The 19,011-nt window shown below is 43.8% G+C and overlaps 1 protein-coding gene across 10 annotated transcripts in view; it reads left to right on the top strand.

Annotated features, from left to right (window-relative positions):
* Window positions 1-19,011, top strand: part of PDE8B (phosphodiesterase 8B) — a 298,935-nt gene that overhangs the window by 170,838 nt on the left and 109,086 nt on the right. For 8 of the 10 annotated variants that reach the window (XR_015135515.1, XM_086323153.1, XM_086323157.1 and 5 more), the window contains one exon: window positions 15,131-15,190. Coding sequence is in view for 9 of the 10 variants with exons in the window: in XM_086323153.1 (XP_086179279.1) it covers window positions 15,131-15,190 (60 nt within the window). In the remaining variant the exon portion in view is untranslated. The remainder of the gene's footprint in view (window positions 1-15,130; window positions 15,191-19,011) is intronic. The other 2 variants (XM_086323152.1, XM_086323151.1) reach the window with 1 other exon arrangement.

The raw sequence follows: 19,011 nt of genomic DNA, 5'->3' as shown, positions 1-19,011 counted from the left end.
TCATCGCTAAATATATTATGTTAGATTCTGAAGGAGGCTTTGGAGAATAAGATAAAGAGGAAAATAATACAAGGAGGCCTTTGAGGAATTTGTAAACTCTTGATTGGCCTCTTTATTTAAAAATAACTCACAATCTCAGAATTCCTAACAAAGGCTTTTAACTTTTGTGGTTTAGCTGCCATTCTCTCAAGCACATGGTATATATTTATAGGTCCTTATGTTAAATTATAAGCAGAATTGTGAGGTAGGGAATAGGAGATAAAATTAACCACAAGTTAATGTATTCCAACATCTTCTCTTTAAAAGGCTTGCAAATGTGGTGTTCTATGCTTCTATTTTTGACGGGAGAGCATTTTGGTGGTTACCATGAAACACTGGGGGCAGGGTGGAAGTATCATTAGCCTGGCAACTTGAAGACTTTGATTTTATTCCACTGTGACATCTTATGTGTACAACCTTGAATATAGCAGTACCCTCTTAGGCCTTACTTGGTGATCTGTAAATGAAAGGGTTAAAGAAGATGACCCCTTGGAAGCATTCCAGTTCCCAAATTGTTGGAAATCATCCTTCACCATGAGGTCAATGCCTTGAAGACTTTGTTGTAATAATGACAGTAAAAATGTAAAGCAGTTCTTGGTCTTCTGTGATACTGGGGGGAGAAAGGTGGTAAAGTTACCTGATACAGAAGCTGACATTTGTGTTTTCATGTAAATATGTCAGATATGTTAGGACCGCATTTTGATGCAAACTAAAGAAAGAGCTTATGTTATGATGATCCAGCTTATTAAGTTAGATTACAAATGTTTGGTTTCTGGCTTACTGTGGGGATTAGTAAGGACTTTTCCAAAAGAATGAATGAGAGATCAGCATAATAATATGTATCATTTATCAACTGCCTGATGTGCCAAGCCCTAGAGGTACATCCGTGAATAAGGCACAGCCAGCAGCAGCCCTCCCCAAGGCATGTCTTATTACCTCTCAGTTACACATGGGGAAAAGGAATTCCAGATTTGGTTTTACATTCAAAACCGAATCAACATTGGCAGCTTTTGCTCTCCAGCAGCCTGCATTTTGTGCCAAGGAGCAGAGTAATCTTCCATGTACCAAGGGCTTTTTTGGCTTTTTAATGATGTATTAAATGAAACACCCACGCACCAAATATCTGTGAGTCTTGATTGTGCAGATGGGTTGGGTGTTGGGTGCTGGATGCATCCTGTTACAGCTGATCATTTACTGTTTCTCTGACTGGTTGGATGGAGTTGCCATTTGTCTCCTGGGTCCTCTTGCCCCCAACAGTTTGTGGTAATGGTGACAAAATTATTACATGATAAATACAGGCATACCTCTGAGATATTTTGGATTCCTGTCCAGATCACTGCAATAAAGCAAATACCACAATAATGGGAGTCACTCGAATTTGTTTCTTTCCCAGTGCCTATTAATGTTATGATTACTATAGTCTGTTAAGTGTGCAATAGCATTATGACTTTAAAAACAAAGTATATAACTTATTCAAAAATACTTTATTGCTAAAAAAAAAAAAGTACTAATCATTATCTGACAATGTACAGGGTTGGCACAAACCTTCAATTTGTAAAAAAAAAAAAAAAAAAAAATGAAGCAAATCAGTATCTGAGAAGCACAGTAAAGTGAAGTGCAATAAAATGAGGTATGCCTGTATTGTGGTAGATATATAAGCAGAAGAAAGGGAACAGCAATTTAAAGAGTCTTAAATACATTCCAAGGTTCTAATCATTTAAGATACCCACACCTGGGAAGGCGCTAGTGGTAAAGAACCCACTTGCTAATGCAGGAGACATAAGAGACAGGGGTTCAATCCCTGGGTTGGGAAGATCCCTTAGAGGAGGGCACAACAACCCACTCCAGTGTTCTTGCCTGGAGAATCCCCGGGACAGAGGAGCCTGAGGGCTACAGTGCTTGTGGTCTCAAGAGTTGGACATGGCTGAGAGACTCAACCACCACCAGAATATTTATAGTAATTAATATATTGATTGGCTGAGAGGAGATGACACTTTTGTAATAGTGTCTTCCATCCAGGAAGGCATATATCATTCCATTTATTTCAGTCTTCGTTGATGACGCTCAGGTAGTCTGATATGTGAGAGCACAGGTTGTGAAGTCAAGGAGTTCAAGTTCAAATTGAGCCCTGTATTAACTTGCATGGTAATGAGCAATTGTTTTTCCCAGTGACTGTAATATCTTGGGTGGTCAGCAGTTGTTGAATAAATGTTTCTTTTGACAGCCAGGGAGAATTAAACATGAGAGAGGGGCAGAGAGTGAGGCAGTGGGAAGAGAGAGAACTGCCTTTTCTCAGCCTTCCTAGCAAAATCCCATGATAGAACTCTGACTGGACCAGACTAAGTCACTTGACTGCCTCTAACCAGTCACCATAGCCAAGGAAGCCAAATGCTTAGCCATATTCATATAAATTCACATTTTTTTTTTAGAACTACTTAGCTCCCCAAACAGGAGTCAGTGGCCCCTGGGAAGAAAGAAGGAGGGGGTGGAAGTGGATGTTGGAGAGGCTGTCAAAAGAAACTTTAAAAAGGGATGCTGGACTTGATCAAAATGCCATCTAGGCATCTCTTGAGATGACCATGTATTGATTTTACCTTATTGGTGATGGTGGCATCTAGGCATCTCTTGAGATGACCATGTATTGATTTTACCTTATTGGTGATGGTGGGTTACATAAAAGATACCCTAATATTCAGGGTGCTTCCCAGGTGACACTGGTGGTAAAGGCCCTGCCCGCCAGGGCAGGAGATGCAAGAGGTGCGAGTTCCATCTCTGGGTTGGAAAGATCCCCTGGAGGGGAGGGCATGGCAACCCACTCCAGTATTCTTGCCTAGAGAATCCCATGGACAGAGGAGCCTGGTGGGCTACAGTCCGTAGGATCGCAAAGAGTCAGACATGACTGAAGCGACTTAGCACAGCACAGTGTTAGGTTAGAACAAAACCTGCTTAGCTATGCCCTGTGGAAGGACCAGAGGTTCTGGGAGAACCCGCTTGTCTTCCTTTCGCTTCTCTTTTTCCGTCTTTGGCACTGCTGTGGGCTTCTCTGTCTCTCCTCGGCCCTCTGATACTGGTGTCTTCAGAGTTCTGTCTCTGGTCTCCTGCTCTGAGTGGTCACATGGAAGCTCTCCTCTGAGCTTCCTACTCATGTATGCCACAGCCTGACCAGCTGCATGGCCCAGAGACAGCTCCAGCTCCCCACGTCCAGCACATAACTCATCAGCCCTCAAAGCCTGCTCGGCGTCGTGTATTCTTGAGCTCCAATCAGTCACTCACACCAAAGTCCTTGAACTTCCTCTCTTGACCCTCCCTTACACACACACGTCTCAGTTGATTTTACAATCTGTCTTAGCCTTGCATCCATCCCCTTCTGTCCCCCACACTGTCCCTAATGCAGGCACCCATCCCCTCTTGTCTGCACGAGTCGTTCTCAGACTTTAGTGAGCATCACAGTCACCTGGAGAGCCGGTCAGTTCACGCATTGCTGGGCCCACCCCCAGAGTTTCTGACTCAGCAGGTCTGGAATGGCCTGAGGGGGTCCATTTCTAGTTAAGTCCAGGTGAGACTGCTGCTGGTGGTTCAGGAACCACACTTTGAGAACCACAGGGCTGGATCATTGCAGCAGCTGCTTTCTGGTTTCCGGTCCTCTGGCCTTGATGCCCTTACTCTATCCACACTTCAGCCAGAAAAAAACTAATGTTAATTGCTCAGTCATGTCCACCAGGTGATCCCATGGACTGTAGCCCGCCAGGCTTCTCTGTCCATGGAATTCTCCCGGCAAAAGTACTGGACTGGGTAGCCATTCCCTTCTCCAGGGGATCTCCCCAACCCAGGGATCGACCTGGGTCGCTGGCATTACAGGCAGATTCTTTACCACCTGAGCTACCAGGGAAGCAGCTAAATACTAATGCAACAGTGCTACCCAGAGGGTTAGTAAGTCCAAGTTGCTCACCAGGCAAGGCTGTGAGCTGACTCCTTCCTCCTGGTCAGACTCACCATCCCCACCCACAGACCCACAAAGCCTGTGGTTGCCCGTGGGAAGTCTGCTCTTTGCCATTCCTTTAGGTCCTCCATAGGCCTGAAATGCCCCTTCCAAGGTTTTCACCCGTCTCATCCTCATGCCACCTTTTTCACTGAGCTCTCCTGTGATTTCCTGGAATTCTGCCTCAATTCCCAGCAGGAGCTTAATGCATCTTTCCTGAGTTCCCATAGCACCCCGCAGGTACCTCTGGCTTATTTCTTATCACCATTATTGAATTGTTTGCCTAGTGCTGTGCTCTCAGATGAAGGTACCTAATGCCTTGAGTACCGAGAGGTGAGAGCCCCAGGGCAGAAGGCGCAAGTGGGCAGAGCTTCAGAGCAAGAACAAGAGGGGGGCCTTGCGCTTCCTTTCCTCTGTTGGACAGGAGTGTGTTCTTCAGCCTGGTCTCCAGCCAAAAGAAGAGGAAGATGTGTGGGAATCCAAGATAGGCTGTGAGTTTGAACCACCTTTTTAAAGAAATGTACTTTGAGTAGAAAATGGTCTTTGGAGACTTATCTTTTGCTGTGCTTGGGAGTTTTCTGGTTTTTCCTCCCCCAGAGAACACATTCATTTTCTGCCCGTTTCTGACTCTCTGGGTTTCTGGGAGAAGGAGGAGAGTGCTGCCCTGGACGCCTTTCCTCAGCTCAGCCACATGCCCATGAAGGGGTCACCCCCACCCTCACAATGTTCCCGTGTCGTCCTCTTTAAATCTGAAAAAGTACTGCTTTTTAAAAAGAAGTAAGATTGTGGGTGTTGGCATCTTGACTTCTGATGGAAGCCAGTGTGGACCTACAGGGACCTGCCCCTGCCCTAGACGTGTGCACCTTCATTAGATAAGGGGAGGAGCAAAGGGCTGGGGGTGAAGGCTGGGGGCACTTTCAAGATTTGTTCTGCTGGACTCGGGGTCAACTGTCCATATGCTGAGCTCCTCAAAATGTTGAGTTTCTCATCGTATAGTGCTTTACCTACGATGTGAACTGTACATATGATGAATAACTATTTGGAAATCATTGTTTTTTGCCAACGAAGTAAAATTCCTTTCTGAACAAAAGTGGACATTTTGTGGGTGGCTTCTCATGAGTTTGTTACCTTTAAGTGGGATTTGTTGAAGTGGGATAAGCTTTTAAATGGGAGTCAGCACTCCACGTGGAGAAGGCAATGGCACCCCACTCCAGTACTCTTGCCTGGAAAATCCCATGGACAGAGGAGCCTGGTAGGCTGCAGTCCATGGAGTCGCAAAGAGTCGGACACAACTGAGCAACTTCACTTTCACTTTTGACTTTCATGCATTGGAAAAGGAAATGGCAACCCACTCCAGTGTTCTTGCCTGGAGAATCCCAGGGATGGTGGAGCCTATGGGGTTGCACGGAGTTGGACACAGTGAAGTGACTTAGCAGCAGCAGCAGCAGCACTCCACGCGGATCCATCACCCCCAACAACCATGCAGCCCATGGACTGAGGGTCTGACTGTGACGGTTCATCAAGCATAGGGGCCCCGACATACCAGAGTCAGGAGAATGGGCATGATTTGGTTCTGGTGGGGTGCCAGTGGTGGCTGAAAATCCAGTTTAGTTTCATGGGCCCCCGGGGGCCTAGTGTGAGATTTTCCTGGAGCCAAGCAGGGAGGCTCCTGGTTCTTTAAGGTGGTTCTAGGTTTTCAGTGATGAAACTGAGGACAGAGGCAGCCTGCATAATTGAAATCCACAGGATATCTCTGAAACTCATATTTAGCAGATGGTTTCTGTTTTCTTGCCATCAAATCTATTTACCAGAACCGCTGACCACATAGCAGAACTGACTGATTTGAATTCCGTCCCTCCCCAGTTTCCCCCACCTTCATTTAATGTTAAGGAGAAGGCATATAGCGGGATGGAAGGGCCTCAGAAAGGCTTGGATTTTTCCACAGGCCAAGTAATTGCCTTCTGAACAATCAGAGATCCACGATTTCTGCTCGTCCTCTGTTTTACACGTGTGATTTTAAATGCTTGAAGTTGTCTGGCTGTTTCTATTATCAGGAATATCTCTAATAAAAGGAAGGAAGTTGCTTGAGGGATGTCACGTTTTGTGGTTGCCTTAAAATTCCTCTGTTCTCCAAGTCAGGCCCTGAATCTGACCTTTGGAATCTGGGAATGGTGTTCTGTTGACACACAGGCTGGCCTGTGATGCTGCAGCTGAATTGCTAGCTTAATAAGAAGTGTGGTGCCTTGATTCTTGCACGGCATGTATGATGCAAAGCCTTTTGATGTAAATATGATATTGAAGTGTAATTAGGATTTTTTCCCTCTAAGCCCAATTCTCTCTAAGGCTTCATTGTGCTATGCTAGCCGCCTTCCTGTCCTCACCATTTCATGAATTGTATTGTAGACCTTTCTCTACACGCCCCACCCAGCTTTTAACACGTAGTCTGTTTCAAACTGAGTTCTGATGGCTGTAAATGAAATGACTCCTTTGTGTAACTAATTTCTCTCTTTCATCTGGTATTTCTGGGGAGTGCAATGGTTTCTCCATCAGACTATGCTGGCCACATTTTCCATGGGTTGTATCTCTTGGCTTTTGGGATGCCTTCTGCCTGTATTTTTAACTGTCTCTGAAGCACCGTTCCAGTGCTAGCCAGAGGGTGGTTCTGTCCTTTGTCACTGCGGTGTTTTCCAGGCATGGTGGGATATGTCCTCCTCTCTCCCCTTGCCAGGAAGGCTCACTGAGTGTAGTAGCAATTCTTCTTAAGAGAAGCCTTGTCCGGAACAGGGACAGTGGAGAATGGACAGGGCAGGGATGGGGGTGGCGGAGTCGTAAGACCCAGGGCTGGGGAGCCCATCACTGCGTCTAGATATAAGTGAACATGTAAATAAGACCATAACCTTCCTTCCACAAAAGGCGGGTATAGGCATTAATCTCAAATCCAGCCCTCAAGTGAGCTGAGTAACCTGGCTGGAGTTTGCATTTCTCTAGCTTTAAGGAAATGAGATTGCTGTGCCTGTTACAGGGGATGATACACATTGCGAGTGGGCCCTCAATTGCCTCTTGTCTTACTGGGGCACAGAGCAGTTATTTACCTTGAGCAAGGTCCCCCGAGTTCCAGACCCATTTCCTAGCATTGCATTTTACCAAGTTTCAGGAAAACTCTATCCCTATTCTGAGGAATTTTAAATACAGCATCTTATTTTCCCAAATAAAGACTTTACTAGGGGGAAAAAGTATATGTGTTCTTATTTGCATAGTGACTACTTGCTCAATTAACCCCAAAACAGACTTTTCCCATAAAATTAAATGTATTTAAATTTTATTTTTTGGTATTTAAGATAGCAACAAACCAGAAAGTATAATTCAGTAAACACCTATGTCCTCAGTATTCACTGCTTTAAAAAAAAAATCAATGATGAATAATACCTGAAGTCCCTGAATATACCCCTTCTTCACTAGCAGGGCCACTTTTCAACTGGGAATTTAGAAGCATTTCTTTGTCCTGTTACACTCTTACGCTTATACTCGGTATTGTTTTAAATATTTTAAAACCTTAAGCAGGATTCTATGGTCTGTATTCTTTTACGACGTTTTTTTACTTGATAGTTGTGAGATTCCTTCGTTTTGAATGGGTGGCTTTAGTTGTTTCATTTTCACTGTCACATAATTTCCAATATATGAATATTTCTCAACAGAAGTTTTTTGGTGATGGATGTTAATGGATGTGGATTAGGCTGTTTCCAAAAATTGGTTCTAAATCTGCTCCAAACGTTCTTACAAGTGTCCTTCATCGAGCCTAGACATCCATTCATGTAGTAGGTGGGTGATAGGTCACACGTTCGCCTCACCTTTACTAGAAATCTGCAGAATGTTTTTCAGAGTGGCTGAACCGTTTTACTCTCCCAGCAACAATGTATGAGCTCCTGTGGGTCTCCTTGCCCGTGCTTGATGGTGTTTGACTTCTTAATTCTACTGTTCTGTTGATCAAAACAACAGCTGATTGTGACATGGTTCAGTTCAATTCAGTTCAGTTGCTCAGTCATGTCTCTTTGCGACCCCATGAACTGCAGCACGCCAGGCCTCCCTGTCCATCACCAACTCCCGGAGTCCACCCAAACCCATGTCCATCGAGTCGGTGATGCCCTCCTACCATCTCATCCTCTGTCGTCCCCTTCTCCTCCTGTCCCCAATCCCTCCCAGCATCAGGGTTTATCTCATTGTAATTTGAAATTTTTCTTTTCCTGATTACTAAATGTTGAGCGTCTCTTCATACTTGTATTTCCTGTTTTGCGCCTTTCTGTTTCAAATCTTTTGCCCAACTTTCTTTCTGTTTGTGTTTTTATTGTTTTTAAGGATTTTGTTATGTTCCAGTTACTAATATTTGTTGGTTTCCTATATTGTAGATGTCATTTCTTAAGCCAGCACCTATCTTTTTTTCTGTTTTATTAAAGTATTTTTTGCTTTTACTTTTGGTGAATAGGAGGTTTAAATTTAAAGCCAGATGGATCTTTTCTTTTATGGCTGTATATTTTGATAGTAGACATTTATATGTCTGTATTTTTGTGATAAAACCTTATACTGCCAAATTAATATTCCAAACAGCAGAGCATAAAATACAAAGTTGGTGGAGCTGTCACCGACTGTGAACATCTCATGACTATGAGTAATCTTCCATATATATAACGTGTGTGTGTGTGTAACAAAAAAAGACTATGACATTTTTTTATTTTGATTCTAATTTAGGGATACTGTTGGTGTTTAGTCACTAAGTCGTGTCTGACCATTTACAGCCCTGTGGACTGTAGCCCACCAGGATCCCCTGTCCGTGGGATTTCCCAGGCAAGAATACTGGAGTGGGCTGCCATTTCCTTCTCCAGGGGATCTTCCTGACCCAGAGATCGAACCCACATCTGCTGCTTGACAGGCGGATTCTTTACCACTGAGCCACCAGGGATGTCCAGGGATACTATTAGGGTGGCAGAATCATCAAATGTGAAGGACTGTATCTTCCTCTTACCTAAGTGGTCATCTTGTATCTGGAAAAAACCCTATGGGTGTCTGGGTTCAAGCATGATGATTGAGTCCGGGTAGGCTTTGGTGCCTTCCGCCAGCTAAGTACTCTGTTGATATCTGTTGCATAATGAATATGTAAGAGCATCTGAAGTTAACAATAGATGTGTCTGCTTGGAAGAATAGACTAGTGGTTCTCAAATCTGGTTGCCATTGAGATTAATGCACAGGCCTCATCCTTAGAGATGCTAAGTCTCTTGGCTTGAAGTAGGACCCAGGCACGAATATATTTTAAACGTTCTTCAGATACTTCTAATAGGAAGTCCAGGTTGAGAGCTTCAGGTCAGAGAACTGGAGGCAGAAAGGGCAGGGGAGGACTGAGACCACCTACTGGGCTCAGAAAGGTCCACGAGGCAGTAGAACGTGGCTCAAATCAAAGCACAGTGAAGGCTGGAGGTCAGTGTGAGGTCAGGCTGATCATCGGGGCCTGTGGCTGAAAAGAGACAGAAGGAGCAAAGAAGCATCCTGGATATTTGGAGGACAGCGGGCCAGGGAAGGGAGTTAGGACAGCCAGGGGTTCGCAGTCTGGGGCAGGGCTGGGCCTTGGACCCTCAGCGCTGGTGCCTTTCTGACCAAAAGCCAGAGGGCAGGCCTCGGTTCATTTAAAAGGCACGAGTCAAATACAACCTTTGGCTTCCTGTAGGCCAGAGGAGTAAAGAAAGACGTTTGGCCTGGGAATGGAGTGAAGACAGGGGTTCCCTTTCAGTTCAGTTCAGTTCAGTCGCTCAGTTGTATCAGACTCTTTGCGACCCCATGGACTGCAACACGCCAGGCCTCCCTGTCCATCGCCAACTCCCTGAGTTTACTCAAACTCATGTCCATTGAGTCGGTAATGCCTTCCAATCATCTCATTCTCTGTTGTCCCCTTCTCCTCCTGCCTTCAGTCTTTCCCAGCATCAGAATCTTTTCCAGTGAGTCAGTTCTTCATATCAGGTGGCCAAAGTATTGGAGCTTCAGCTTCAACATCAGTCCTTCCAATGAATATTCAGGGTTGACTTCCTTTAGGATGGACTAGTTGTATCTCCTTGCAGTCCAAGGGACTCTCAAGAGTCTTCTCCAACACCACAGTTCAAAAGCCTCCATTCTTTGGCACTCAGCTTTCTTTATAATTCAACTCTCACATTCATACATGACTACTGGAAAAACCATAGCTTTGACTAGATGGACTTTTGTTGGCAAAGTAATGTCTCTGCTTTTTAATATGCTGTCTAGGTTGGTCATAACTTTTCTTCCAAAGAGTAAGCGTCTTTTAATTTCATATCTGTAGTCACCATCTGCAGTGATTTTGGAGCCCCCAAAAATAAAGGGGACCCCTTTAGAGATGTAAATACTATTTTAAAATTAGAGCCAACAGGGCAGCAGGCAGAATTGATTAAGGGCATTGAAAAATAAAAAGGATCTTTACAATGAAGTCCCCTCTTTGTGAAATGAAGTTGGTTTGGCCCTGAGCTGTGTGTGTGTATATACCTGTGCATGAACACTCAGTTCTGCAGGTGGCGGGGAGGATGGGATTCCCAAGGAGTTGTTGAAAGTGGGGAGGATTCAGGCTCTGAGCTTGTTTTGGAAGACAGAAGCGATGGGAAGATCCATCCCCGCCCCAGACGGACACACAACTCACTGCTTTCACTTCTTCATCCTGGTGGCAGCCCTGTTAGCAGCAGCGTAGGCTCCTAGGGTGTGAGCAGGGAATCACCAGGTGCTGGATCCATCTGCAAGACTGGAACAGAGTCCAGAAACCCATAAGAGAAATATGGGGAGTGCAGTCAGAACTGAGGCTTTACAATTTGGAGCGCAATCAAAGAGCAGCACACTGGGAGTCAGGAAAAATGAAGTCTCAGTCCTGACTCTGTTACTCCAAATCTATGTGGTCTTAGGCAGTTTAGTTCATTTCCACTTATTTATTGAGCACCAGCCTTGACTGAGCACTTTCTAGATGCTGGGGACAAAACTGTGGGAAAAAAGCAACGTCTGTGTCCCTCAAGACACTCACAACCTTTCCCGGGAGAAAGATATTTAAGTGAGTAGTAAGGTTAGTGCCCTGAAGCACGGGAGGAGCTGAGCAGAGTGTTGAGTCTTTTGGGGGTGCAGCTGGGCCTCGACGGCCTCCAGGGAGTGGGGGGCACGTGAGCAGCCCCTGAGCAGGCGTCAGCTGAGCAGATGTGAGAAGAAGGCCTTTCCAGGTCAACCACTCGGCCTGAATTCTCTCCTCCTCCTTGTTGGAGGGGAGCTCTAAAACCAGAATCCAAGTTGTTTAACGCAATTCCTGAGGCTACCGAGAACTGTGGATGCCCGCGGCAGAGAGTGTGCTATGGTGACGGTCGGGCCATGTGAACGGCCTTGATTTTTTCCCAGACTCAGTCTCTCATCTGTTTGCCCTGCACCATCTGGTTTTCTTCTTGGGTGTTCCCTCTCCTTTGAAATGAGTCCAAGCCGTGCAGGGACTGGGGGTAATTATTTTTTTCTTAATCATTGTGGTGCATTTTCCCCACTTGTTTTCACTGCTGTAATTCCTACTCATAGCAGTGTCTTTGTGTTTGCGAAATCTCTGTGCTTGACTATCCAGAAAGTGGGAAAACCAAACTTTTCTTTTTTTCCTCCCAATTCATAAATCTGATCCTGGTAATTCTCCACTCAAAAGCCTGCCGCGTGGTTGGTGCCTACAGAATCAAAAGGGATTTCCTTTCCAAAATCCTTTTAAAGATCTGACCCCAACATAGTCTTCCCTGTCGTGCTCTGTAATCCAGTTTCTCTAGACCCGTGTTGTCTTCCCCACAAGCATCTTTGCATTCTTGCTTCTGTGCCTGCTTTCGTTGTTCCCTATGTCTGGAATTTCCTCTCCCAATCCTGGTCTCTTCTTCTCATCCATGACCCACTTGTTTTCATGAAGCCTTCTTCGATCTTTGTTGTTGTCATTAAGTTGCTCAATCATGTCCGAGTCTTTGCAACCCCATGGACTGCAGCACACCAGGCTCCCCTGTCCCTCACCAACTCCTGGAGCTTGCTCAAGCTCATCTCCATCAAGTCAGTGATGCCATCCAACCATCTCATCTTCTGTCATCCCCTTCTCCTGCCCTCAATCTTCCCCAGCATCAGAGTCTTTGGTCTCCCCACCTTCAAAGCCAGAAAGATGATCTTGTTTCTCTCAACCTCAAAGCCTAAAGCGAAATGTCTACCAATCAGAATTTTGTATCTTACTGAACTTTCCAACAAAAGCCAATGATAGAAATGGGCACATCAGCCAAGTCTGAAAGAGTGTCTCTCACAGACCCTCTCGGAATGAAAAGGTATACTCCCAGTTGCATATTCAGGGACCTAGGTTACTGGTTTGATTACAGCCAAGGTGAAAGTATTTACACCATGGTGGTTGGTTTAGTCGCTAAGTCATGTCCGACTCTTGCGACCCCATGGACTGTAGCCCACCAGGTTCCTCTGTCCATGGGATTTTCCAGGCAAGAATACTGGAGTGGATTGCCATTTCCATAGAATCAGCAAATGCTACAAAATAGGACTTTTCTTTTTTCCTGAAGAGCCAACTCATCTGAATGTGAACTGGTGACCCTGCTACATGTCTACATGTATGTATGTAAGTGACTGTGCACTCACATGTGTGCATACGCGTATTTGACACACTGTTAATATTGGTCGCTTAGGAGCGCACCATTGGCCAGCAGAGCTTCCTCGTGAGGCTGAGGGGAGAGCTCGTGGTCAAGGTGGCTAGGAAGTGTGTCTCTCCTCTCTTCCTCCTCTGCTCTCCAGAGCTGGAATTGTAATACCCATGACCCCAGCCTCCTTCTTGCTTCTGTGTCCTTGGCAAATGTGGTGACTTCCTGGAATCAGAGCTAATATGCTAATTGAGGATCTGTGTTTCTGTAGTCAACTCACAGTTCAATCTCCAAAGTAGAGAATCTTGGCTCGGCTACACAGACGTCGGCTACAGAAGCGGAGGCCCCCAGGCTGGTGCCGAGGGCGACCTGTGTTCCCAGGGAGGCGGCCCAGGGACGTGGGGCTGGGGGTGGAGCTGGGTGGAGATGGGAGAGAGAAGCCTTGGAGGGGGCTCAGCAACGCTGCCAGGCTCGGCCTCACGTGCCAGCCTCCAGCCGACCTGGGTCAGGTCAAGGTTATCATGCTGGATGCAGGCAGGGAACTCTTGTGGCTCCGGAGAAAGCTGGAGGGCCTTTCCTATATGACAGCAGGAAAAAGATCTTCTAGGTTGAGGGTTGCTCCTGAATCTCTGTGCAGTTGCTCAGTGGCTGCGGCCTGCCTCCTGCCAAGGTTGCTCACACGTAAGGGCTCAGCTCAGGGCTGGGGGCCATGGGGCTCCCACAGTCTTCACGTGCTTTCCTGGCAGAGTTGAAGATGGCCCATTTAATGACCTCACGCACATCTTGGTTCCTTCAGAGTATGTACGCGTGTGTCCGTTTAGGGGGCAGTCTCTGCTCTTCCCTCAATCCCTTAGCCTTCCAAAGTGAGTCACTTTTTATTTTATTCCTTTTAAACTCTTGTTGATTTCTCACTTTATCTATCTTCCGTCCCTGGGCATCCCTCTTCAGGGCCAGTTTTGCTGGAGCAACCACAGGAGGCCTTGTTGGGGGGGTTAGGGGTAGGGGCGCCTGTGTGTGGTAGAGGCAGTCTACCCAGCAGACATCACAGAGAGTGCAGAGGTAGCTTAGGTTATCAATCAGATCCATCTGTCTGTACCAAGTTGGTTTCACTTCTTAGTCATTAACTTTTTAGGATTCTGGCAGTTGCACTATTTTTGAAGAGGCATGTCTGTTTTTAGACCAAAAACAAGCAAAACTGCTCTTAGGGTGAAGCTGCATGGGGGGCCAGAGTCCCATTGATGCAGGAACCCTGGTGACGCTCCTCTCCCAGTGGAATTCTGGGGCTGCACACGTATGCTGGGCATGGGTATCAGTATAGATGCCTTGCAGGATGTTGCTTTGCTTCAGTTCAGTTCAGTCACTCAACCATGTTCGACTCTTTGTGACCCCGTGGACTGTAGAATGTTGGCATTTCATGGTCAGGTGTTGGAGAAGATTCACACCATGCTCACCGAAAGTTAAAGGGCCTGAAAGGGAAGTATTTAGTCTTCAAAGTCTAATTTAAAGAAAGTTCTGCCTTATCATTTACTTGATAAAGCCTCCCCTGACCATTGGGTCCCTGTGGCGTCTCTGGTCCTATGAACTCTGAAGGTGTCCCATCCAACTCACGGGAGCCAACCTAGTGTGTTGATTGCAGGAAACGCAGCTAAGCGGAGGCAGAATGACTGCAGCCTCTTAGAGAAAAACAAATCTGGATCCATGGAGGTGAGGCAGAACCTTCAATCCAGTAGTTTAAAATGAAGATACGTATCTGGTCTCTGCTTGCAGCCAAAGGCAATTAGATGGTGTGGGCCGGTGAACACCTAAGCTCGTTCCTAGAGTCGTGGGGCAGAGTTCAGCTTCTTGTGGTCATGGTGTGGGGTTACTCAGTTTATTTGAGGAAGTGCAACTGAAATGAATAATTTAGTCATGATCAACACAGATAAGAGTGAGCTGTTTATTCCTTATATTAAAACATGAAGATAAAAAATAAGATCTAAATATGGGAAAAGCTGTTAAAACCATCGAAATGCTTTAGCTTCCACATATGAGAGAAATTTTTATTCTTTAGAAATTTCAGAGGAGTAACAACCTGGCATCATATGCAGCATAGCAGGTGCTCAGTAAATAATCAGAGTTTTTTCTCTCATAGAATAAAGAATAATAAGTGCTTATTGTAAAAAGCCATACACTTAAAAGAAAAATAACCTGAAATCCCACCACTTAGCATTTGGGGATATATCCTCTCAGACATTTCAAGGCATATAAATGTATGTGTACTTTTACAAAATCAGCTGTATTGTACAGAATGTTTTAGCAACTGTCTCCATGTCATTAAATTGGATCCTTTTATTTAGCGGCAAAGGAGCATGATATAATATCCAGTATCAGGAAGAATGTGTCAATTCTTGTAGCTTGTGACTCGACACATCTCACGTGCTTTTTTCTTTTATTTTTTTAGCAGGTTTCTTCTGCGGAGGTACGCATCGGGCCCATGAGATTGACACAGGATCCTATCCAGGTACACCTCTGTTCCTCTTAGGGGCTCGGTTTGCAGAGCAAGTAGTTATAGAAGCCCCATCTCAGGGGCTCGCCTCATCTACAGCAGATGCCACCCTTGCTGTGAGATGCACACCCAGGCATCCATACATGGTGTGTGTGTGTGTGTGTGTGTGTGTGTCTGTGTGTGTCTGTGTGTGTGTCTGTGTGCAAACGCTGGTTTTTATTAATGTCATACTTGACATATCAGATTGTTTTCTTGAAGAAAATACTGCCCCATTTGGAGTATAATATAATAGGTAAATTGATTGCATGGTGTGTTGTAAGGAACAAAAATGCTTCACCAAAAAAAACGTGTCTATTCTACATGCCGCTCCTGCAGCTGGAAAGAGAAGAAGCCATGAGCGGTAAAGGGCAGGCTTTGCCATGAGCCGCAGCTAGATGGGAACCCTGGTTCTGCCCTTTCCAGCTGTGTGACCTTGGATGTATTGCTTCACTTCTCTACCCAGTAAAGAAGTCTGTAAAGTGGAGATGGTGATGCCTCCCTCTTAGGAAATGATGAGCTTCCTAAGTTCAGTGAAATAACCATCAAGTGCTTGGGACACCTGCCTGGCAGCGGAAGGTGCTCAGGGGTGATATCTGTTGTCCTGTGTGTCTTGGGCCAGGCAGCCTACTGGGCTCTTAGATACCAAGGCTACCATCTACGGGGAGAGAAGGGCCAGCACCTGCGCACTAACTTCCCTCTAACTGTGACAGCAACTGTGTCCTCCCCACAGCCCCTCCGGCGTCACGGGCGCCCTGTGGGAAACAGGTCTGAGAGGGGCGTGTTAAGTCCTCATCTGTGTCTGCATCTTCCTGGTAAGGCCTATGTGGGCCACCTTTCTCCTTGTGAAACTGTCGCTTTTTAACACCAGTTTGTTCTGCACTTCGGACAAGTAAAGATGCAGGAAACATGTAAACAAACCAATTAACATGTAGATGAAAGTGAAAAACCAACCAGAGAAATGTGTTGTTTGATTTATGAGCGATTGGAAAAGAAAATAATTTAGTGTTTCTTGGAAAAGGAAATGCAAATCTGGGGCAGGGGGAGTGAAACAAGAGATTTAAGCTTGGGAAAATTGGATGAAACAAATTTAGGAGCAGAGAGAGAGGGAGTGAGAATTTATTAAAATAAACATAAGCCCCAACTATTTATATAGAATACAAACAAGTGGAAAATTCCAGTATTCATCCTAAGGGCATGGGACTTTGTAGTCCATTTTGAATAAAGGCAGTGACAAAGGTTCTGATATCAGTATTTATTCCCAAAGTAATATCCAGACTCTTTCTTGGAATTTGTGTGGTTTCAGATCAGTTAATGTAATTTACCTTCATTTTTTACCCTGTGCTGTACTGGCAATGAATGCTCATGATAAGGACATCTCATTCTTTTAAAATACTGTTATTTTGTTATGTTTGTTAAAATGTAAAGTGTTTCAAATATTCATAAAAGTACATGTGTATCCCCATAACCAATTTTATCAAATATGCAAATTTTATCACGTATGATAAATTTATTTTATCAAGGATGTCCTATTTGTTTGAGCTCATTTTAGAAACAAGAGATTACAGATACTTTATAAACTCTATTTTTTCCCTTTGCCCTCCTCTCTCTTCCTTAAAAGTAACCACTATTTGGAGATTGATTATGATAGGTATTTGTGTATTTCTTCTGCATATCTATGTATCCATTAACACTTTGTTTTGAATACCTTAAATTTTATTTGAAAAGCATCAGGCAGTAGTCATCATTTTGAAATTTTTCTTCATCATTTAGTGTGATACCTAAGAATCTATCGCCTAATCTAAGGTAGCAAAGATTTACTCCTTTGTTTTCTTCCAAGAGTTTTATAGTTTTACCTCTTATAGTTAGCTCTGTGATCCATTTTGACTTAATTTTTGTATATGGTGTGAGGTAGGGCTTCATTCTTTTGCATATGGATGTCTGGTTGTGCAGCAGCATTTGTTAAAAAGAATATTCCCTCCGCCATGGCGTTGTCTTGGTTCCTTTTCCTAAAATCTTGTGGTTTTAATTGTGAGGGTTTATTTCTGGATTCTCAAGTCTATTTCGTTGATATATGTCTGTACACACTGCCTTGATTTCTGTAGCTTTGAAGTGTGAATCCCCTTTCTTATTTTTTAAGATTGTTTTTGCTGAGTCCCTTGTATCTTCATACCATTTTCAAGACCAGCTTGTGAATTTGGGGAGGGGAGGACCAGCTGGGATTTTGATAGTGATTGCAATAAATCTGTAGATCAGTTTGGGGACTATTGCTATATTAACCATTTTCTCTTCTAATCCATTAATATGTTTTTCCATTTATTTAGATTTTCTTTAATTTTTTCATCACTGTCTTGTAGTGTTTAGTGAATGTGTTTCCTATTCTTGTTACATTTATTCCTTAAATATTTTATTTACTTGGTACTATGGCAAATAGAATTGTTTCCTTACTTTCATTTTGGGTTGTTCATTGCTAATGTGTAGAAACAAAATTTATTTTTGTATATTGATCTTGTACCTTGAAATCTTGCTGAACTTATTAGCTTTTACATTTTTGTGAATTTTTTAAGATTGTCTATATACAAAATCACATCATTACTACTTTCTTCCCAATCTGAATGCCTTTTACTGTTTGCCTAATGTCCTCTTGAACCTTCATAACAAGTATATTTAGTTTTATAAGATATCCAGATCTGTGTTTAGTTTTATAAGATATAGCCAGATCTTTTCTTAAAGCTGTACCATTTTACACTCCTATAAGCAATGTGAGTTCTGATTACTCCAAATCCTTGGTAATATATGTTTCAGTCTTCTAATTTTAGCTCATCTACTAGGTGAGTAGTACTGACTTACGGTAACTTAATTTGCATTTCTCCATGACTAATAATGTTGGGCCGATTTTTAATTTGCTGCTTGACCATTTGAAAAATCTTCTATGAATGTTTAGTTAACTTCGGCTCCTTTTTATTTGGGTTGACTTTTTAAAAATTACTGCATTGTGGGAATTCTTTACGTATTCTTATCCAAGTCCTCTGTCAGATTTTGAGAATATTTTCTTCTAAACCGTGGCTCTTCTTTTCATTTTCATAAATTTAGATTTTGAACAAAAATATTAGTTTTGATGTAGTCTAATTTCTCACTCCTTTTTTGGTTCTGTGTTCTAAGAATTTTTAATACCAGGTTGAAGATTACTTGTTTTCTTCTGGAAACTTTATTGTTAAATTTTAATTTAGATTTATAACTCAAGTTCACTTTTATGTATGGTGTAATAAAGAGGTTAAGGCTCTTTCCCTCTCCATATTGACCAGATGGTGGTGGTGGTTTAGTTGCTAAGTCATGTCCAACTCTTGGGACCTAATGGACTGTAGCCCTCCAGGCTCCTCTGTCCAGGGGATTCTCCAGGCAAGAATACTGGAGTGAGTAGCCATTTCCTCCTCCAGGGAATCTTCCCAACCCAGGAATCAAACCTGGGTGTCTTGCATTGCAGACAAATTCTTTACTGACTGAGCCACCTGGGAAGCCCCATTATTCTTGCTCTATTTGTTGAAATGACTATTCCTTGCTCCACTGAATTATCACCTGATACCTTTGTTACTGATTCTTTGATACTTGTTGCAACTTGTTTGGCAGCCAGTAAGTAATATAGCCAGTTATTAAGTTTTCCACATAAAACTTTTAAGAAGATATATTCCTGTTTCTGGAAGACAGGCTTCTGTATCTGTGAAATTAATTCACCTTTATTAATGACGCTATTCAAACCACTTCTATCTTAACTTTTTGTGTTCCGTCAGTTTCTGTTGTAA

The sequence above is a fragment of the Bos grunniens genome, chromosome 10 (assembly GCF_055505025.1).
Source record: "Bos grunniens cultivar Pamir isolate PY7600 chromosome 10, Bosgru_T2T1.0, whole genome shotgun sequence".
Taxonomy (NCBI): domain Eukaryota; kingdom Metazoa; phylum Chordata; class Mammalia; order Artiodactyla; family Bovidae; genus Bos; species Bos grunniens.
This window is presented reverse-complemented; position numbering and strand designations above follow the sequence as displayed.